We start from the raw sequence: 20,956 nt of genomic DNA on the forward strand, positions 1-20,956 counted from the left end.
CTAGCCGCAACATCACCTGCACGCATATTTGCGCTTTCACAATGTGTACGGCCCGGGCCGTCCTAGACAAATATACCTTGGGCCCGGGCCCGGCCGGAGCTCGAGTCAGAAGAGGGCATGCGAGGGGCCTGGCCGCCAGGCCGGTTCTGATATGGGCTTTCGGGCCGGACCGAGCCCGTGCACTGCTCTATTTTGAACAGCTTAGAAAAGTGCCGAATGTGTATAGGGGTTGCTTTGATCCATACACTTTGAACTGTATACCGCCTCCATGCGCTCCATGCGCTGCACACTAAAGAGAAAGTTGCGGCTCTTTCTGGGAGAGTGCTGTGCTCATCACTGTGTCAGGAAAGCCTTCTGGAAAGCCGCATCGCAGTCCTAGCCGCAATTCAGGCTGCTCTCAACTCCACCTCTCTCTATCTCTCTCCCTCTGTGTTTATTTCCCAGACTCGGGCTGTTCGCGAAACTGAGGTAAACTACATTCGTACCGGTGTTCAGGTGTGTGTTTGACGGGCGAATAAAAACGCTCGTTACGCCGGCAAGACTGTGAACGCACGCTGCATCATCTCTGTCCGTATTGCACACCGCGTGTCGGGTCGCAAACGACTTTGATAGTGCGAATTGGCTCGGCCAGTTCCGCTTGCCGTCCATTGTGTCACCGCGTCCGCACACAAAAGCAGAAAGAACTACGGAGCGTACTGCGCGTGTCACGTGTTCACCGCGCGCCTAATGGGAGGCCGAAAGCGCATACGCTTGGAACGTATATGTACCGCGGTGGCCATGACGGCGCGGCACCTTTTGTGGAGTGTGTGGACCCGGCTCCCTTTTATGTGCTCCCGGGGCGGAAATGGCGTATACCCCAAACGCTGCGCCCGCAATGTGGTTCTTCCTGGAGACCTACGGGACCGTGTGCTGTGCCTCTATCAGAGCGCGGGGTATTCTTTTTTTTTTTTTTCTTTTTTTTTTTTTTTGCCTTTATCCATCATTCCGCGCGTGGGTTCGCCTTTTATAATGTGCGCTCGGCCGTGGGCGCGCCATGACCTTCCCCGAGGCCTTGCCATCTGCCCCTTTCTTTTTTCTTTTTTTATCTCTGTCGGTTCATTTTTGTCGCCGTTCTTTTATTCGCACTCTGCGGCAGTTCTCTGTTGTCGCCTCCCGTTCGTCGTCGTCGTCTGCAATGAGCGACGCCGGCGACCTCGGGGTCGTCGAAAGACGGCCGAGACGCGGAAGACGCCAAAATGGCTGGGCACACTTTTTTTCGCATATTTTTATGCTTTTTGTTCCCTCAACGTGATGATTTCGTTATCCAGTTTCCGGTTTTGCTCGTTGCGTCGGGCATTTATTTTCCGCCTGGAAGGAAACGACGAGTGGTTATGGCCAGTTACGTAAGTCTCTCGCGGCTTCTCTCTGTTGTTTTCGAGTTTGCCCGCTAGATGGTTTTGGTCGCGCCCTGTTGATCGTCTGCGCACCGAGCGCCAATCTTCGTTGCCTGGAAAGAAATGGCCTCCTCTCATCTACCCGGCATTATTTTCCTTTTTTCTTTTTTTTTTTTCGTTCAAACAAATTGATGCCGTACGTTGCACCTTTCTTGGCCGTTGATTTTTCACGCTTTTATATATATATATATATATATATATATATATATATATTTCTTTTTAATAGCATTTTTTCATCTGCAGATAAAACGGTGAGTCTCAGACTCGCTCCGTGGCTCTTGTTGTGCCTGGCCAAAGCCGCCTAGAAATTCAGCCGGACGCCAAACTTCTTCGGCGAACGCCTCCTTCACAAACTTTGGATACTTCTCTGCAAAGCACCAATGCACTGGAGGCGAGCCGTACCAAAGGGACAGAAGCGACGTGTTTTAACATGCGCTGAACGTCCAGACAGCACGGCGCGCCGTGGCCCTGACGGTGAACCCCTTCTCGCCCCGCGGCATATTTGAAGCGAGAGCGCAGCAAGCTCTCCCATTGGCCCTGCGAAAGTGCTGCCGTCGGATTGGACCATTTTGAGCGTCAACGGTTCTCAGCAACGGAGCCTCAAGTGCTTCCGTTCGAGACTCCGAGTGTGAGTTCGTCACGAGCGTCCATCGGGAGCAGTTCGGCCCCTAGGCCGCGCTTCCTGCAGTGACTCCGCGTTGCTTACCTTCTCTTGCTTCGCGACGGACTGTTATGTTCGCGGGCAGACTGGGAAAAATTAAAGGACCTCCTTGCTTCCTCAGTCATGGTCTACGGTCCAAGTGATTTCAAGGAGACTCTTTTCTATTACTGATTATTAATCTTTTTTTTGCTATTTAATGTATCCTTAATGCGCAAAATTGTTGTTTGAACCTTGTGTACTGCATCCTATACACTTGTCTCTTGTTGTAGTGGGAGCAAAAAGGGGACAACAATTTAGCTAATTCAATTTGAAATTTTGCCTCTGTCTGGTGTTTGACGGGTGACCGAGGGTACTTGCTTGTGTTGGGTGTTGCCTGTTGTTGGTCGGTTTCGCAAGCCGCAGAACAGTCTACCGTTACCAGTGGCGAGAGGCAAGGGCATCGGAGCGACCCGGGCGAAGTTGATCGGCGTGCCCCGGCAACAAGGCTGTCGGCAGAGATCCTGACCTGGCGAGTGGAACGTGAGGCTACCTGGCGCCCGGACACTGTACGTGAGCTTGGAGGAACCTGGCGAACGAGCGCGCCTGGCATCCGAGCCACATGCGAGCAGCTCGTCTTCCCGGCGCATTGTCTGATGGCGGGGGTGCTGTTGTGCCTGGCCAAAGCCGCCTAGAAATTCAGCCGGACGCCAAACTTCTTCGGCGAACGCCTCCTTCACAAACTTTGGATACTTCTCTGCAAAGCACCAATGCACTGGAGGCGAGCCGTACCAAAGGGACAGAAGCGACGTGTTTTAACATGCGCTGAACGTCCAGACAGCACGGCGCGCCGTGGCCCTGACGGTGAACCCCTTCTCGCCCCGCGGCATATTTGAAGCGAGAGCGCAGCAAGCTCTCCCATTGGCCCTGCGAAAGTGCTGCCGTCGGATTGGACCATTTTGAGCGTCAACGGTTCTCAGCAACGGAGCCTCAAGTGCTTCCGTTCGAGACTCCGAGTGTGAGTTCGTCACGAGCGTCCATCGGGAGCAGTTCGGCCCCTGACAGTGCGGACGCGGCGGAATCTCCCCGGCCGTCGCTGCGCGAGAACAGTCGCGTATGGCTATGTTAGCTTTCGGCCCCAGAGCCGATCTTGTTGTGTAAATACATGTAAATAGTGTATAAAGCCTTTTCTTCATCTCACCAACGCCGACTCGGATTCATCGCTACCGCCCAGGAAGCTGACAGCCCTCGTTCACGAAACGGGTGACGAGCGCTGCGTTACCAGCTCCTTGGCACAACCCTGTTGACGGTGGGCTACTGTGTGATAACCCCACCGGCACAACACTCTTCTGCGCCGTGCCGTTGACGTAATGGCCCGTTCCATCGTGCCGGTAATTGCGGCCGTTGCGGCTGCTCCGTGTTTCTTCGCAGGCAGGAGCGCGGTTGAACCGTTTCGAAGACGCTTTTGTTTTATTGCTGGAACTCTTTCTCTGCTCACCGCTGTGCAATCCCCCCTTCCTGCCTTCCTCGTTTAAACGAATCCGCGCGCTAAACTGCGTGTTCGCGAGAGGCGTCCGTTTTGGCGGCAATGTTCGCCGCAGGTTGGGCTCTCTCTAACTGCGCGATCACGGCTGGGCGAATCCGAAATTGGACGGAGAGGCATACTATATAAGATCAAATATATAGCTCTTGGACGGCCGCATCATGTTTAGGGCGTTGCTGATAAAGAGATGGTTGTGTGTAGAGAGGGGCCGGCAATCCGGTCCTCCAGAAAGACTATGCTCTCAGGAGCTGTAGTTCTTGTTATACGCGCCCCCTTTCTTGCAGCTCCTTGTGTGCGGAGGGGGGGGGGGGGGGGGGGGGGGGTGATAGCGGTGTTGGGATGATAACGGTGTATTATTTCATATACTGTGCCGCACATCCCGTTGTGAGCGGCTGGCTGTTTCGAAGTATAGCGAGGGGAAACCATCTTCGCCGTCTTGGGCGATTGATTACTTGGCGGACGGTCATGAAATCGGGTCAGTCTTCGGTTGGAACGTTTAGTAATAATTATAATAATTATCGGAGCACTGCGTGTTAGAGCAACAAATGTGGGGGCCATGACTCGTATACGTATCGTATATAGTTGTGGGCTTCGAATTAATGCAAGCGCGAACTTTGTCGAGATTCCTGGAGGCCATGTGTATATACACGCATAGCAACAGTTGGCGAGGCCAAGGAATGCGTGGAGGATTATTTTATTTCATTCTTGCTGCTCACCTGAATTAGTACCATAATAAAATTAGCGAAAGCCTGAGTGCCGCATTATGCTACGTAAGTGGCACCAATAAGTAAGTATTTATTAATTAGTCAATGATTAGTTAATGAATTACATAATTATCCATTAATTAGTAGTTTATCATTGATTTCCATATCGCCATATAAGGCACGCATTCGCGCATACTGCGGTAGTGCTCTGTGATTGGTCGAGACCTCTATGACGTCATCCCGCCTCGGCCAATCAGAGCCGCCGCAAAAGCGGAACACATTTTGTCCACGACAGTATGAGCCATTAAAGGCTTTCGCCTGAATACAATGTAGAAGGAAAAATAACGTGAACCGAACCCACGACCTCCTCCGAATATCGCGTCCGGTGCTCTTACCAACTGAGCTATATATATAATCTTCGCCGGTTTTGTTTGGAAAACGGTATACATTGGAGAGTTTTGGCGAACGAGGTTAAACGTTTTCGACGGCATTGCATTTGCAGGACTCTTTTCACTTTACCCCCGCAACTTCCTTCTCGATCAAGAATACTTGTGAAAAAAAGAAAAAAGAGCCTGAATCGTAGCTTAAGTACTTTCTCCTGCCTTCGGTCAGGGTCCGAGATGCACGGTGTGTATACACCTCAAACATGCTGAAGAACACGAACATATAGAAAGGGGGCTCTGCTATTGTTTCTCGTCGGCACAGGGCGCTAATAATATTCCGTTCGTTACCGCTTCCCTCGGCCCTTATCGTCTTCCGCACCGGTGCATGTGCCACGGAGGAAGTGCATCGGGCAGCCCGTTATAACGAAGGCTGCTTAGCGATAACAATCGACTTCCTGTTCCGGTATGCGCGTTCATCCGCGGACGCTTTTTCTCTCTTGCTCGTCTCTCCGCGCTCGAGTGGGCAGCTAGACCGATGCAGCTACAGGGGACGGCGGCGAAAGTGGTTATTGGCGCTTGGGATGTCGTCGGCCCGATTTGTTTTTTTTTTTTTTTTTTGCCCTTTCCCCCTCCCTCGCGTCCGCATTGAAACATCGTTGCTCGCTTTTCCCGTATGTTACGCCCTTCCATAGAGCCGCCCACGTGGGACACAGGTGGTGGTGTCGCTACTTTTTCGTCGCGTATGGTTGTCGCGAATATGTTTTGTTTGACGCGTTAGTCGGGCCGAATGAGTTCATGATATACGTCCACTTCTGGGAGCAATTAGATGCTCATTATATTCGCGTATATACTGGCCGTGTTGCGCGCCCTCGTCTTTACAGGTCTTTGTGTTGATTGGCCGGCTTATTAGTCTGCTGCCTAGAACTGTTGGGTCAAACAAAGAAAATGAGATTGGCGACCCGATCTTCCTGGAAATCGCTTGTTTCCTTTTTCTCTCTCTCTCTCTCTCTCTCTTCAGCTTTACGTCAGGGATAACCTCCAAGTCATATTACACTTCCGCATTTACGAGACGTACGTATGCCACTCCTCCTTCGCTTGTATAGTTCATACACATCTGTCATGGCGTAGAACTCGATGATGTCATCACTTCCGCCTATTGGTACGTGGTCACTTCGCAAGCAGTAACGCTGGGAGCATACAGCTCCTACACGCATGCGCCTAACGAGCGGTGAGATTGGAACTGCCTGGCCCGCCATTGTATTCCTGTGGTCGCGAGGTAATTAAGTCGTAGTCTTATGATCTATAGGCCATCAGTTCGAGCTCTCGAAGAAACAAGTGTGTGTCGTACCAGACGTGCGCGGTCCGGGGGCCTAGCCTACGGACCATACACGTATACGTTGGTCGTAAGAGCTGCAGCCATCGCCGTAAAAATCGTTATTCGAGATTACGTATATAGTTTGGGTCCTATGTTAGCGCAGATCGTGGAGTCTGATTTGGCTGCCATATAGCTCGTTGTTATCGAGCAGTTCCCGAACGCTCGCTCCTGGTTTCGTTTCCCTGCAGCGTGACCTTGGAAGGCCAGCGCGTAACACTCTGGCATTGTGTTTCTCGCAAGAAAGGCGAAGGTTATGGTGCTTGAAATCGTTCCCTTCTGTCGCCGGTGAAACTCTGAGACTCGTTGTTAATTCGAAAATAAGCTTTTCGAGCCTCCACTCGTGGGTGTCAGGTATATGATAGCTACTTAATTAGTCAGTCTGTGCCCGGCGTCAAGGTAGGATGCCGATGGGGAATTGGAAGTAATTAAGAGCGCCTGTGTGCACCTCAGCTCGATTCGACTGGAATTTTGCGGCATTTTTCATAGTGTCGCAATATCCTGCGGAGGAGATGACCTCCGCATGACGCTTCTGGACGCTCATGTCGCCAAAGTCGGCCGCTATTCCGAGCCGCTTGTTGTTCACGCGCGTTTCGAAAGTCCTTCGCGGTTAATGCGTTGCAAATTTGAAGTTTGAAAAAAAAAACCCGTCTGGATTTTGAACGGTTGCACGTAAGTACGCGGCTTCTAATATTTTGAACGGACACGTGGTCGCATATGCGAAACTCTCCATATACGGACACGTCTTAATTAGAGGCGCCTTTGTTTCTCAGGGTATAGTAGACTATAGCGCAAGCAGCCTGGTTGTTGTTGTGGCTGTCGGAAGAAGGAAAAGAAAATGCACGGGCCTGCTACTAGCTCTGTAGCTGAGCCACCTCTTCTGCCTCGTGCAGATAGAAGAGAATATAGATAAGAAAAAAAAAGGAAGAGGGAAAGAAAGACGCGCGCCGCAACAACAGCCGTCGTCCACCACCGAAACGGTGGCGGGTGCAATGACGGCCTACAACAGATAAAAATCAGTGACAGGCTAGCCCCCGCCGCAAGCGGCGGTGACCTACCTGTCCCAGCCCGATCAGGGGAGTACCAGATAGTCATATATCTGACTATATACCGTAGAGATGTAGTTGTATTTCGCACTCCCATCCCAGCATCACACCGCTCTCAGCATACCGTGGGCGGAGGTCTGTGCATCGTCGCGTCTCCTGTGACTGCTGTATTATATCGTCCAATCCATTCATTCATCATGCTGAAATTTGCCGGCATGCACTTTTCCGTGCTTGTGAGCGCACTTTCGCAACTGGCGCGCAATTAAACGACACTGCCGGAGTGCGGTGTGTCCGCGAGCTCAGGGTCTTCCCGTCTGCACAATGGTTGAGTTGAAGAATAGGCCGACGCCGCTGGCTGTTCAGCAGCAGCGGCCGCCGCGACAAGGAACTTCCGTTTCCTGTCCTTGAGTCTTTTGCGACAGGTACGCGAAAGCGTCGTCTGCTCGCTTGAACGCGCTGTGCGCTGAAAGCCCCCCTCTGTGCTACACTGCTCGCAGCAGACGAGACTTCATAAACGCAGCAGACGACACTTCATAAACGAAAGTGGCGTGTGCAGAGTCGCGTTCGTCGTATGGCCAATGTGCGCATGCGCAACAGCGCTTTGTAGTCTTTTTCCCTGGGCCGCTCACAAGGGCAAAAGATGAGGTGGGGGGGAGTGACTGTGGTTTCGGTTTTTGTTTTGGTGCCAAGGTCGGGTAGGTCGTCGTCGCTGCCGAGCGCTATGCGACGCACGCGCTCGCGCGTGGTCTCCCGGAGGAAGGGCCGCCGCGTAGGTTGAGGGTCACCACGCGTGGTGGGGCGCCGCCGTTACGCCTTCTTCTCTGTGTTGTGTTTGCCTTGCGTGTGGAGGCTTAAAAAGGAAAGGCGGCAGGTAGCGGCGCGCTGGCTTGGCTCGATTTCTGCCTTTTATTCTCGTACACGTCTTCCCAGTTGCGGAAATCCGTTTCACCTGGACCTGTTTCGAGACAGAGCGGCAGATAAGGTTCGTCTTTAACTCGGAGCCGCGGTCTCTCTTCACGAGTTAATTTATCCGCTTTCTGTACGATAGTGGAGCAGCTTCGCCACCTTGCATGTTGGAGATATGGCCCGTAGAGAGTCCCGCAAAATTGCTTACCATCGCGTGGTATTCACAAACGGAACTTATACTTACGCCAAAAGTGCTACTTTCAAAAGTGTGCCACAAGTATAAGATTAAGGAAAAGTTTAGGTGTGTTTCGAAAACCTGCCTAAATGCAGGAAAAGAAAGCCTTATGAAAGTTCCACTTATCGGGGGGCAAAACGAGCATGGTAACGAGGCTACAAATGATTTCCACGTTAAAATGCAAGTTTTTTTTCACAATAAACAGCTTCCAGTGGCCGCAAAACATTAATATGTTTTCATTGCTGCATTCACGCAAGCTGAACGCAAAATGTAGATGCACAGGCGCTATTTTTAACGAATTCCAATTTTCAGTCTGGCCACACTTGTTGCCGTTTTTTTTGTTGGTGTATTTTGTCATTTCTGTTCTTCGTTTTCCGTCGCAGTTAACACGTGTTTGGTATTTGGAGCTTTCTTTTTTTTTTCCTCTCAAACTAGCTGATTTCGTCGCTTTCTTGTTTTTGTTTTTTTACAATGACATCAGAGAGGAAAAAAATCAATTTTACGGAGGAGGAGCGGAGTGTACTCATTGGTTTGGTGACCGAAATGAAAGATGTTGTTGAAAACAAACGCACGGACGCGGTGTCTGTAAATCACAAGAAGAAGGTGTGGGAGGAGATCGCGCTACGTTTCAATAGTCGGCACGGCGTGCGACCTCGTAACAGCCAGCAGCTACGAAAGTGCTGGGAAAACTTGAAGGAAAAGTGGCGCAGGTGCAAGGCGACTGACACCAAGGAGTTGTTCCGTACAGGTAAGCTGCCTTTTCATCGCATGCCAGCACCGCGACAGTAAACTTGCTTCACTGTGGCGTTCCACGTGTGCTGCAAAGATTTCATAACTGAGCATTCGCTGAGCCGAATTACTGTCGAGTGCAGTTGTGAGTATTGCCCACATCAATAAAATTTGCTATTGCGTTTTCAGGCGGTGGCTCAGCGGTTCAGTCAACGCTGACAGAAGAACTTGAAAGGGTTGGCGCTGTGGCATCGCACATGTCTGTGCGCATACCGAATCCCTTCGACAGCGACCGCGCACGACACGACGCAAGCGACAGTGCCAACGGCGGAACATACGCCGACGAATGCACAGCAGCAGTGGCGCGGCTCTTGGCGCCGATGCAGACTGCACCAATCGCTGCATTGCACGAAAACGAAGGTAAGGGGTTTGCTAGCGCACTGCGCATAATGGGTGCTTTGCAATGTTTTGCAGGAGGTATGAATGTCTGGCTAAAAAAATGAAAGCTTGATACTATGCATGTTTCGCCGCGGCAAGTATACCGCGAAGGTCCACGACCGGTTTGTAATCGCTTGCATGGTTCCCTGTGTAGATGTCTTCGCAAATATCGTTGTTATAAATGCTAAATTGAATTTCATAGTTGGACCGCTAGGTTTAGAAATAATGTGAATGAACATTTAGAATAAACAGGAAGCAGTATAATCCCGCGTAAGAGCTAGAGCGTCTAGTCGTCTGTGACGAAACGTGAGAAATTAAAAACGCATTACAGGCTGACTTAACAGTATTAATATTTATGTTTATATCGTGTGGTAAGGCTGTTACCTGAATGAGAGATCGCCATATGAAAGGCGGGGCTATTGAAACACTTATTTGGAGCCGTATTTAAAAGCATTAAATGACAATGTTGTCCGGGCAATTTTTTTTTTATTTATTTACCCTAAAGGCCCGATGGCCCATTACATGGGGGGGGGGGGGGGGGGGGGGGGGGAGCATCGAGCAAAAAGATGCGATGAACAAGCGCAGCACTAATGTGAGGACGTAAGAGGAAATAAATGAATACATCAAAATCCTGCACATAACATTTTCACTGACAAGAATAAGGGCACTAGCATATGGGAAAATGCGTTACACACGATAGGCAAAAGGAAGTAAAAGGGAAAAAAAATTTAGGTTGTTGCACAGCAAATATTCTCTCATAGCATATTATACCTCGTGGGATGTTTTTATGTTTGATATCCCTAGACTGCTGATTGCATCATGCTTATTATGCACTCTCAATGGCGAAGAGAAATAATGCAAAATGCTTCCAATGTTTTACAGATGCAGACGAACTCCCAGATATATATGAGGGAGATACAGACATTTGCCTCAGCAGTGAGGATCAAGCAGATGGATTTTTACCACCACCACGGCCCCAGTCTCCGCAACCTCCCGCTCCGGCGCCAGGGTTACGACAAAATGCTGGCAGCAATGTTCAGAATGGAGCCCCTCATGGTAAAGCTAGCCGGCGTCGGACAGCACTCGAAGAAGAGCTGGAGGCTCGTTTACAAGCTGTCACTGATGAAAAAAATCAGAGGCGCAGAGAGCATCTCCTCCGAATGCGCATGATGCGGGCAGAACGAAAAGAAAAAAAAGCACTCAATGAACAAAAGTTATTGAATGCCAAAGCAAAGGCTAGTTTATTGAAAATTCAAATGCAGTTGATGCAGAGGAAAGCATAATAAATGCAGAAAAAAGTCAGTTTTGAAGTATTTGATTTGAGTGCAAATAAATTGTGGCAGCAGCAGTAATGCTGACAACAAACCATACGTATTTGTTCAATCTCTCACTTCAGGACACAGCGAGCATGAGAAACGTGCTATAATATACATCATACACTAAAGCCTGATGTTTCCAGAGGTCTGTGGTGGAGATTTTTCATCAATACTATTCATGTGGGATCAGTCAAATCCAAGCTACCTGCAAGGTTTTCTCATGCTAGATGGACAGTACTGAAAACCTATTTACCATCCTCTACCTCCTGTTGTATTGGAAGGGTTATGGTATATATAAGGCTACTCCACACCTTTAGCCCTGTGTGATTAGTGGCATAAACTTGAAATGATCATGATTGTGACGAAAAGTGCTGATTAACAATTCGGTTACGGACTCTGAACCCATTTTGAGTGTCCTGAGGCTGTGGCTGTGCAGCTGTCCCCACTGTTGCTCCAGCAGGAAGCAGAGCAGGAGGGGCTAGTGTAATGGGGGAAGGCTGGATGCTGGGAGGGATTGGATCTTGTAGGCGCAGGCTCAGGTTGTGCAGAGCAGCACACGCTGTGATCACCAGCACCGAAGTGGTCATCTTTATCTGCAGTTTCATATCAAGGCACGGAAAGCGCCTTTTCCAAATGCCGAACACCCTTTCTACACTGTTGCGAATCCTTTTCTGTGAGGTGTTGAATCTAGAAAAAAAAATATGGTGCCAGATGTACTGCAGTTGTCAATATAACATTAAATGTTCAGAACGTTCTATTCCAGTTACAGCTTACCTTCGCTCTCCACTATTTTTAGGGTCCTTGAATGGAGTCATAAGATAGTGGCGACAGGCATAGCCAGAATCTCCCAACAAGATTCCTGGCACAACACCATCTTCGCACAGGATTCTAGCACGACTGTTATCAAAGATGCGACTGTCATGAGCTGAGCCTGGCCAGCTGGCGACAACATCCAGGAATTGTAGCTGAGGCCCTGTGATTGCCTGCAACAGGAAAGTGCCAATGCGGTCAGTCTTTTTCTAGCCTAGTTCAAGGGTAAGCAGCACACCTCAACACTGCTACAAGCAACAAGCCACTCTCAATACAGACAATATATGACATCTTTATCAATAGCACTCACAATATTACTGCGTGATTTGAACATTTGTTTGCAAGCTGGTTACCCCACGTCGAGCTATAATTTCTAAAGTTATACAAATGTCTGATGCTTGGTTCACCAACAACAAAGTGAAGGAACTGTTGTCGACGTCCAGTGGCTGCTTGTGAAACAAAGATGCCTTTCCTATTGGCCTGTTTCTAGCTTTCATTTAAGGTTAAGGGACACATCTCGACACGGCTAACAGTAACAAGCCACTCTCAACACAGACAATATATGACATCTTTATCAATAGCATTCACAATAGTATTGCGTGATGTGAACACTTGTTTGCAAGCTGGTTAACCTACGTTGAGCTATAATTTCTAATGTTATACAAATGTCTGATGCTGGTTTGCCAACAACGAAGTGAAGGAACTGTCGTCGGCGTCCAGTGGCTGCTCGTGAAAAAAAAAAAAAAGTACTTGCTATTGGCCTCTTTCTAGCCTTTATTTAGGTTAAGAGACACATCTCGACATGGCTAACAGCAACAAACCACTCTCAACACAGACAATATATGACAACATCTTTATCAATAGCATTCAGAATAGTATTGCGTGATGTGAACACTTGTTTGCAAGCTGGTTAACCTACGTCGAGCTATAATTTCTAAAGTTATACAAATGTCTGATGCTGATTTGCCAACAACGAAGTGAAGGAACTGTTGTCGGCGTCCAGTGGCTTCTTGTGAAACAAAGATGCCCTTGCTATTGGCCTCTTTCTAGCCTTTATTTAGGTTAAGAGACGCATCTTGACATGGCTAACAGCAACAAAGCACTCTCAACAAAGACAATATATGACAACATCTTTATCAATAGCATTCACAATAGTACTGCACGATGTGAACACTTGTTTGCAACCTGGTTAACCCACGTCAAGCTATAATTTCTAAAGTTATACAAATGTCTGATGCTGGTTTGCCAACAACGAAGTGAAGGAACTGTTGTCGGCGTCCAGTGGCTGCTTGTGAAACAAAGATGCCCTTGCTGTTGGCCTGTTTCTAGCCTTCATTTAAGGTTAAGGGACATATCTCGACACGGCTAACAGAAACAAAGCACTCTCAACAAAGACAATATATGACAACATCTTTATGAATAGCATTCACAATAGTACTGCACGATGTGAACACTTGTTTGCAACCTGGTTAACCCACGTCGAGCTATAATTTCTAATGTTATACAAATGTCTGATGCTGGTTTGCCAACAACGAAGTGAAGGAACTGTTGTCGGCGTCCAGTGGCTGCTTGTGAATAAAAAAAAAAAAAGTCCTTGCTATTGGCCTCTTTCTAGCCTTTATTTAGGTTAAGAGACACATCTTGACATGGCTAACAGCAACAAAGCACTCTCAACAAAGACAATATATGACAACATCTTTATCAATAGCATTCACAATAGTATTGCGTGATGTGAACACTTGTTTGCAAGCTGGTTAACCTACGTCGAGCTATAATTTCTAATGTTATACAAATGTCTGATGCTGGTTTGCCAACAACGAAGTGAAGGAACTGTCGTCGGCGTCCAGTGGCTGCTCGTGAAAAAAAAAAAAAAAAAAGTCCTTGCTATAGGCCTCTTTCTAGCCTTTATTTGGGTTAAGAGACACATCTCGACATGGCTAACAGCAACAAACCACTCTCAACACAGACAATATATGACAACATCTTTATCAATAGCATTCACAATAGTATTGCGTGATGTGAACACTTGTTTGCAAGCTGGTTAACCTACGTCGAGGTATAATTTCTAAAGTTATACAAATGTCTGATGCTGATTTGCCAACAACGAAGTGAAGGAACTGTTGTCGGCGTCCAGTGGCTTCTTGTGAAACAAAGATGCCCTTGCTATTGGCCTCTTTCTAGCCTTTATTTAGGTTAAGAGACACATCTTGACATGGCTAACAGCAACAAAGCACTCTCAACAAAGACAATATATGACAACATCTTTATCAATAGCATTCACAATAGTACTGCACGATGTGAACACTTGTTTGCAACCTGGTTAACCCACGTCAAGCTATAATTTCTAAAGTTATGCAAATGTCTGATGCTGGTTTGCCAACAACGAAGTGAAGGAACTGTTGTCGGCGTCCAGTGGCTGCTTGTGAATAAAAAAAAAAAAGTCCTTGCTATTGGCCTCTTTCTAGCCTTTATTTAGGTTAAGAGACACATCTCGACATGGCTAACAGCAACAAACCACTCTCAACACAGACAATATATGACAACATCTTTATCAATAGCATTCACAATAGTATTGCGTGATGTGAACACTTGTTTGCAAGCTGGTTAACCTACGTCGAGCTATAATTTCTAATGTTATACAAATGTCTGATGCTGGTTTGCCAACAACGAAGTGAAGGAACTGTCGTCGGCGTCCAGTGGCTGCTCGTGAAAAAAAAAAAAAAAGTCCTTGCTATTGGCCTCTTTCTAGCCTTTATTTAGGTTAAGAGACACATCTCGACATGGCTAACAGCAACAAACCACTCTCAACACAGACAATATATGACAACATCTTTATCAATAGCATTCACAATAGTACTGCACGATGTGAACACTTGTTTGCAACCTGGTTAACCCACGTCGTGCTATAATTTCTAATGTTATACAAATGTCTGATGCTGATTTGCCAACAACGAAGTGAAGGAACTGTTGTCGGCGTCCAGTGGCTGCTTGTGAAACAAAGATGCCCTTGCGATTGGCCTGTTTCTAGCCTTTATTTAGGATAAGAGACACATCTCGACATGGCTAACAGCAACAAGCCACTCTCAACACAGACAATATATGACAACATCTTTATCAATAGCATTCACAATAGTATTGCGTGATGTGAACACTTGTTTGCAAGCTGGTTAACCTACCTCGAGCTATAATTTCTAATGTTATACAAATGTCTGATGCCGGTTTGCCAACAACGAAGTGAAGGAACTGTTGTCGGCGTCCAGTGGCTGCTCGTGAAAAAAAAAAAAAAAAAAAAACCTTGCTATTGGCCTCTTTCTAGCCTTTATTTAGGTTAAGAGACACATCTCGACATGGCTAACAGCAAAAAACCACTCTCAACACAGACAATATATGACAACATCTTTATCAATAGCATTCACAATAGTACTGCACGATGTGAACACTTGTTTGCAACCTGGTTAACCCACGTCAAGCTATAATTTCTAAAGTTATACAAATGTCTGATGCTGGTTTGCCAACAACGAAGTGAAGGAACTGTTGTCGGCGTCCAGTGGCTGCTTGTGAAACAAAGATGCCCTTGCTGTTGGCCTGTTTCTAGCCTTCATTTAAGGTTAAGGGACATATCTCGACACGGCTAACAGAAACAAAACTCTCAACAAAGACAATATATGACATCTTTATCAATAGCATTCACAATAGTACTGCACGATGTAAACACTTGTTTGCAACCTGGTTAACCCACGTCGAGCTATAATTTCTAAAGTTATACAAATGTCTGATGCTGATTTGCCAACAACGAAGTGAAGGAACTGTTGTCGGCGTCCAGTGGCTGCTTGTGAAACAAAGATGCCCTTGCTATTGGCCTCTTTCTAGCCTTTATTTAGGATAAGAGACACATCTTGACATGGCTAACAGCAACAAACCACTCTCAACACAGACAATATATGACAACATCTTTATCAATAGCATTCACAATAGTACTGCATGATGTGAACACTTGTTTGCAACCTGGTTAACCCACGTCAAGCTATAATTTCTAAAGTTATACAAATGTCTGATGCTGATTTGCCAACAACGAAGTGAAGGAACTGTTGTCGGCGTCCAGTGGCTTCTTGTGAAACAAAGATGCCCTTGCTATTGGCCTCTTTCTAGCCTTTATTTAGGTTAAGAGACACATCTTGACATGGCTAACAGCAACAAACCACTCTCAACACAGACAATATATGACAACATCTTTATCAATAGCATTCACAATAGTACTGCACGATGTGAACACTTGTTTGCAACCTGGTTAACCCACGTCAAGCTATAATTTCTAAAGTTATACAAATGTCTGATGCTGGTTTGCCAACAACGAAGTGAAGGAACTGTTGTCGGCGTCCAGTGGCTGCTTGTGAAACAAAGATGCCCTTGCTGTTGGCCTGTTTCTAGCCTTCATTTAAGGTTAAGGGACATATCTCGACACGGCTAACAGAAACAAAGCACTCTCAACAAAGACAATATATGACAACATCTTTATGAATAGCATTCACAATAGTACTGCACGATGTGAACACTTGTTTGCAACCTAGTTAACCCACGTCGAGCTATAATTTCTAATGTTATACAAATGTCTGATGCTGGTTTGCCAACAACGAAGTGAAGGAACTGTTGTCGGCGTCCAGTGGCTGCTTGTGAATTAAAAAAAAAAAAGCCCTTTCTTTTGGCCTGTTTCTAGCCTTTATTTAGGTTAAGAGACACATCTCGACACCGCTAACAGTAACAAGCCACTCTCAACACAGACAATATATGACAACATCTTTATCAATAGCATTCACAATAGTACTGCATGATGTGAACACTTGGTTGCAACCTGGTTAACCCACGTCGAGCTATAATTTCTAATGTTATACAAATGTCTGACGCTGGTTTGCCAACAACGAAGTGAAGGAACTGTTGTCGACGTCCAGTGGCTGCTTGTGAAACAAAGATGCCCTTGCTGTTGGCCTGTTTCTAACCTTTATTAGAGACACATCTCGACACGGCTAACAGCAGCAGGACACTCTCAACACAAGGAGAATAAGCCAATGACCTTATAAATTATGTTCATTTGTTGCTATGATTAATGTTACAAGTGTATAAGTTACTTGGCTGCATAAAAAATTGTAAGCAAGGACTGTGACTACTGCTAGTTCTGCAGCAAAAATAGAGATTGCATTCAACACAGCCAATTTGCTGGCTTTTAGAACTGGGACACTTTGATACTGCTTGGATTCATATCATTCAATATGACGGTCACACAGAATCAGCTTCAGCAGTGAGTTAAATACTATGCTTGTCAACCGCAATTAGAAGGCTGACTGGTAAATATAACAATTGAGAATGTATTATCGCTGTTAATGATTTCAAATGATATTTCGCTGTGCTTTATATAAAAGAACAAGAGTTGGAGTTTTTCCGAGTAATGTATACTCAACAGAAAAAAAAAAAAAAAAAACATCTCCGTTCAAGTTTATCCTCTGTCACGAACTGGCGGGGATTAAAAACACGTACCTGAACGTTGATCGAAAAGTAGCCTTTTCTGTTCCTGAATACTTCGGCGTCGTCGCCTCCGGGACTCTTGATACGGACGTGAGTGCAGTCTATGCACCCGATCACTCCAGGAAAACCTCCCATCGTATAAAAATCCTGCATTACTTGCGGTGCTCGCGTGCAATCAGGCAGTTTCACGAGTGCCGGAAACAGTGTGGCAGCGATCATCGAAGTAACGCGCTCGACGATTCGCGACACCGTGGGCTGTGAAATGTTCACCAGGTCCCCACTCACTACCTGGAAGGTTCCGGCGCCATAGAAGCGCAATGTCACTAACAACTGGAGAAGCGGCGGCACGGGGCAACCACGGTCATCTGTGTTCGCTTTAAGCGGCAGCATTGCCAGCAGCTGTAGAATGGCCTGCTTCGAGAACCGGTATCGGGAGAGAAACTCGCTGTCCGTGTACTCTTCCACCGGGTTGGTGCGGTCCCTGAATATGCGCCGTAATGTTGTGACATATGGGCGGCCTTCGCGGTTTTCAATTTCTCTTACGAGGGCGACGAAGTCGACGAACGCCGAGAAACTTTCGTGATGGGTAGCCATCTTGGACGCCAAAAGGTGCGCGTTAAGATAGCTCCCAAGCTACCTTTGGGAATGCTCACTTATCATTAAGTTAAGATCGCGAAAAAGTTCGGCTTTTGTACAAGTTTGGATTCTGAAACACGTTAAGCCGCTGTTAAGTGGACGAAGGGATAAGATAAGTATAAGTTCCGTTTGTGAATACGGCGTATGTCCTTTACGGCGAATGACTCTCAAGCACTCCCTGTCGATCCATTTAGTGTTGCATTTTTCGCCGAAACGTTTCTGCACCGCAGAGATAAAATGCGTGCTACTAGGATATCCAGACATATTGTATACGCTTATTTCTCGTTCCAGCGGTACCATTCGCAACCCTTGGCCTCGTAGAGACTTTTGGTGAATCACTGTAAGCATGGCTTCACCACCTTCGAAGGTTGTTCGCTTTGCTGCCGTCTCTCCTCCCGTCCCTTCCCACTTTGCTTGTTTTGGTAAGGTTACAAACACGCACAAGGCTTGCATGAGGCTGCCGTGACTCCATAACCCCCAGCTGGTCGGAATTCCCCCCACTACGGCTCCTCTTTTTTTTTTTTTTTCATCTTTTTCCCATCACCTGAGGTGCTGTTCAGGTGTCTGCAGAAAGAAGTGTGACATATACTGCGTCTTCCCCTTCCTGTGAAACAATTATTATTATTATTATTATTATTATTATTATTATTATTATTATTATTATTATTATTATTATTATTATTATTATTATTATTATTATTATTATTATTTAGAAGGACCTGAACTGGGGCGGCGTAAAAAAAGAGATAGTGAGGAGATAGAAACAGGAAATCAGAGATAGGAAATTGGGCCCAATTGCCCTGACCTTATTAAGTGTAGATGTCCACTGAAAAGTGAAATACTACGCCTTCTTTTCCCCAAAGAATAAAAAAAAAAAAGAAACGCCGAGCGAGAAGGTGGTGTCAAAGGCACTGTCGCGCGTATACGTCCCCCTAATTCAAACCATCAAACCGTGAACAGATTTACTTTCGTTCTCATCACTAAAGTTCAAGCCATGCTACCTCCACCATTTTTTTTTTTTTTTTTTAACCACGTGGCGTGGGCTGGGACTTGTGCACCGATGCGCCATAGACAACCAGGCCTACATGGAAGCTCTCATTCTTCAACCTCCCGGAAACCCATATATTTGGACATCTCTTGGGGGGTTACGGAGTCACGGCCTCTCCGTGTCGCCTCAATGGAAACTGTCGCCGGCTTTCCGGATCGAACCCGGGTACCCCGGCGCAGTAGTCGGGCACCACTTCGCCACCGCGGTGGGGCCGCAGGTCCTTCTGACGATTTGATAGCAGATACGCCTGAGCTGGCAAACATCTTTTCACTTTCTTTACGCTTATTTTGCAATAAATAACCGCACGCTGCTATATGTAGTACACGCACACTCGCAGGCTGTGGGGCTGGTCCGGCGATTTCTATATATCCACGAAAGAAGCAAGCGCTCTGGTGGTCGCAGCATCGCCGCGCACTCGCGAGGTCGTGTCCCATGCTTGCCGACTCGTGAAACGCATCGAGAACTGTGCGGCTCGAATATGCATGAGTAGTGAGTGCCCAGGGGTATTCGCACGGAGGACCGCGAGTGAAGTGAAACGGGCAGGCTCTCGGCATTCAAATGAGCACCCAAAGGACGCGGCCGGAGAAAGAGGAGGCCGGCTCGTGATCGCATTGTTTGCACGCGTCGTCGTTGTGTGTGTATGCGTTTCTCCCGAGGCACGCGCACGGCTGGCCTAGTATCTCTTAATTTTTAATGGCTGAGGCGCCTCATGCACCCGACCGCTTTCTCTTTCCCTGACCCACTCTAATGAAAGTTGTGCGGGAATGCCTAGTCTGTGTTTGCACGCTATATCGTGCCATTTTTCATCCTGCAGCCCTGAGCCAAGGTCGGCCGTGCTCTCTCTATAGCTGCGCTTTCGGACCTAACGCAAAGACCCACGAAGCACTTGTCGGGAGCTCAGTGTCAGGGGATTAGAATTGTACAAGCAGCTGGCCCGATTGTTGTTGTTGTCTTTTTTCGAATTTTCCCCCTGTCTCCAGATCGGAGCGCCTACTTCGAATTAAGCGCGCGCAGATTCTGTGGGAGGTGAGTGCCTAGAATATATACTGGATAGTGAAACTTTATGAAAAAGAAAGGGTGATAGCCATAGAGGACGGGGAAGTGACGAGCTGGTTGGTCACTTAAACCAATTCGCTGTCTTTAGCTGTCTCAGGTCCAGGTGGGCGATCCTTACCTGAACGTCCAAGGCCTCGCTGGACAGCGCCATCTCCCACTACTCGTGTATGTGTGTTGTGCTCCAGGAGAGCTTGGTTGCAATTCTTTTTTAGATCGCGCATTCTCCAGTCCGCATTCAACTCCGTGAATCAATAAGCCCCGTGAGGCAGCACTGTACTATTGGCTAGCAGGTGAAGGTTGGAGCGCAGTCGCGGAAGGCATATGTTCAAGGTCTGCAGGCAAAATAGAACTTTGCCAAGGGATCCAGCAGTCACTGGAACCGCGCAGGGTAACGTTTCGATTTGGTTGGTTTGGTTAATAGGGTGTAACGTCTCAAAGCGACTCAAGCTATGAGAAAGGCCGTAGTGGAGGGCTCCGGAGATTTCGACCTATGTCTGTTTTCATTTGCGGTGTTGTTCAAGCGGAAAATAGTAGCGGGAACATTTTTTTGCCTGAAAGGCAATTGATTAGAAAGTCGAAGGGATGTGGGGGCCAGTGATTTAAGGACAAACTTTGGTCGAAAGCATTGGGAGTATATTGACATGTGCACGAGTACAGAGAGGATTCCGAGAGGGAGCAAGCATAGCAGGAGACGTCACAGGGTCGGGTGGGCTGTTAGGAAATTTCCGGGGATAAAAGGGCAGAAGCTGACTTCAGGACGCATAGATAACCGGAGGGAATAAGCGTTAAGCCCTTATCCTGCAGCATTCGTAAAACTGGGCCGATGGTGCCGTCGTTATGGTGCCGTCGTTATTGCAAAGGGAAAGCGCTGGCTGCACAATGTGGCGCATATGCTACTCCACTTTTTCCTGGTGACCCAATGTGGCGCCATTCCAGGTGGCTCCCTCTCATTACGCATTGTGTCTCGGGTGACCGGGCGGCGGTTGCATTGTAGTAGTCTGCGCGGCTCATATATCGACTGAACACAAGGCAACCCTCGCAACGCCACAACCACCGCCAACAACAACAACATTCGCAAGGCCAAAGTTATATACAATGGGGGTAATGCAATCGGTAAGAATAGGAAAAAAAAAAAAGGCCCAGCTAG

The 20,956-nt window shown here is 47.4% G+C and overlaps 2 protein-coding genes across 8 annotated transcripts in view; both read left to right on the top strand.

Moving 5' to 3' along the window:
- LOC146176904 (echinoderm microtubule-associated protein-like 2) overlaps positions 1–20,956 on the top strand; it is a 202,612-nt gene that overhangs the window by 81,042 nt on the left and 100,614 nt on the right. The window lies entirely within an intron of this gene.
- Positions 8,584–11,210, top strand: LOC146176906 (uncharacterized). Its single transcript, XM_084583010.1, has 3 exons — positions 8,584–9,007; positions 9,178–9,408; positions 10,309–11,210. The coding sequence occupies exons 1-3, from the start codon at positions 8,731–8,733 to the stop codon at positions 10,707–10,709; spliced, it is 909 nt and encodes a 302-aa protein (XP_084439136.1). The 5' UTR covers positions 8,584–8,730; the 3' UTR covers positions 10,710–11,210.

Source organism: Amblyomma maculatum, chromosome 10 (genome assembly GCF_055883805.1).
Source record: "Amblyomma maculatum isolate TAMU_Amacu chromosome 10, ASM5588380v1, whole genome shotgun sequence".
In the NCBI taxonomy this organism is placed as follows: Eukaryota; Metazoa; Arthropoda; class Arachnida; order Ixodida; family Ixodidae; genus Amblyomma; species Amblyomma maculatum.

Coding starts and splice junctions, on each gene's coding strand:
- LOC146176906 (XM_084583010.1), top strand. CDS start 8,731: ATGACATCAGAGAGGAAAAAAATCAATTTTACGGAGGAGGAGCGGAGT. Junction 9,008..9,177: donor CAAGGAGTTGTTCCGTACAG/GTAAGCTGCCTT, acceptor TTGCGTTTTCAG/GCGGTGGCTCAGCGGTTCAG. Junction 9,409..10,308: donor TGCATTGCACGAAAACGAAG/GTAAGGGGTTTG, acceptor AATGTTTTACAG/ATGCAGACGAACTCCCAGAT.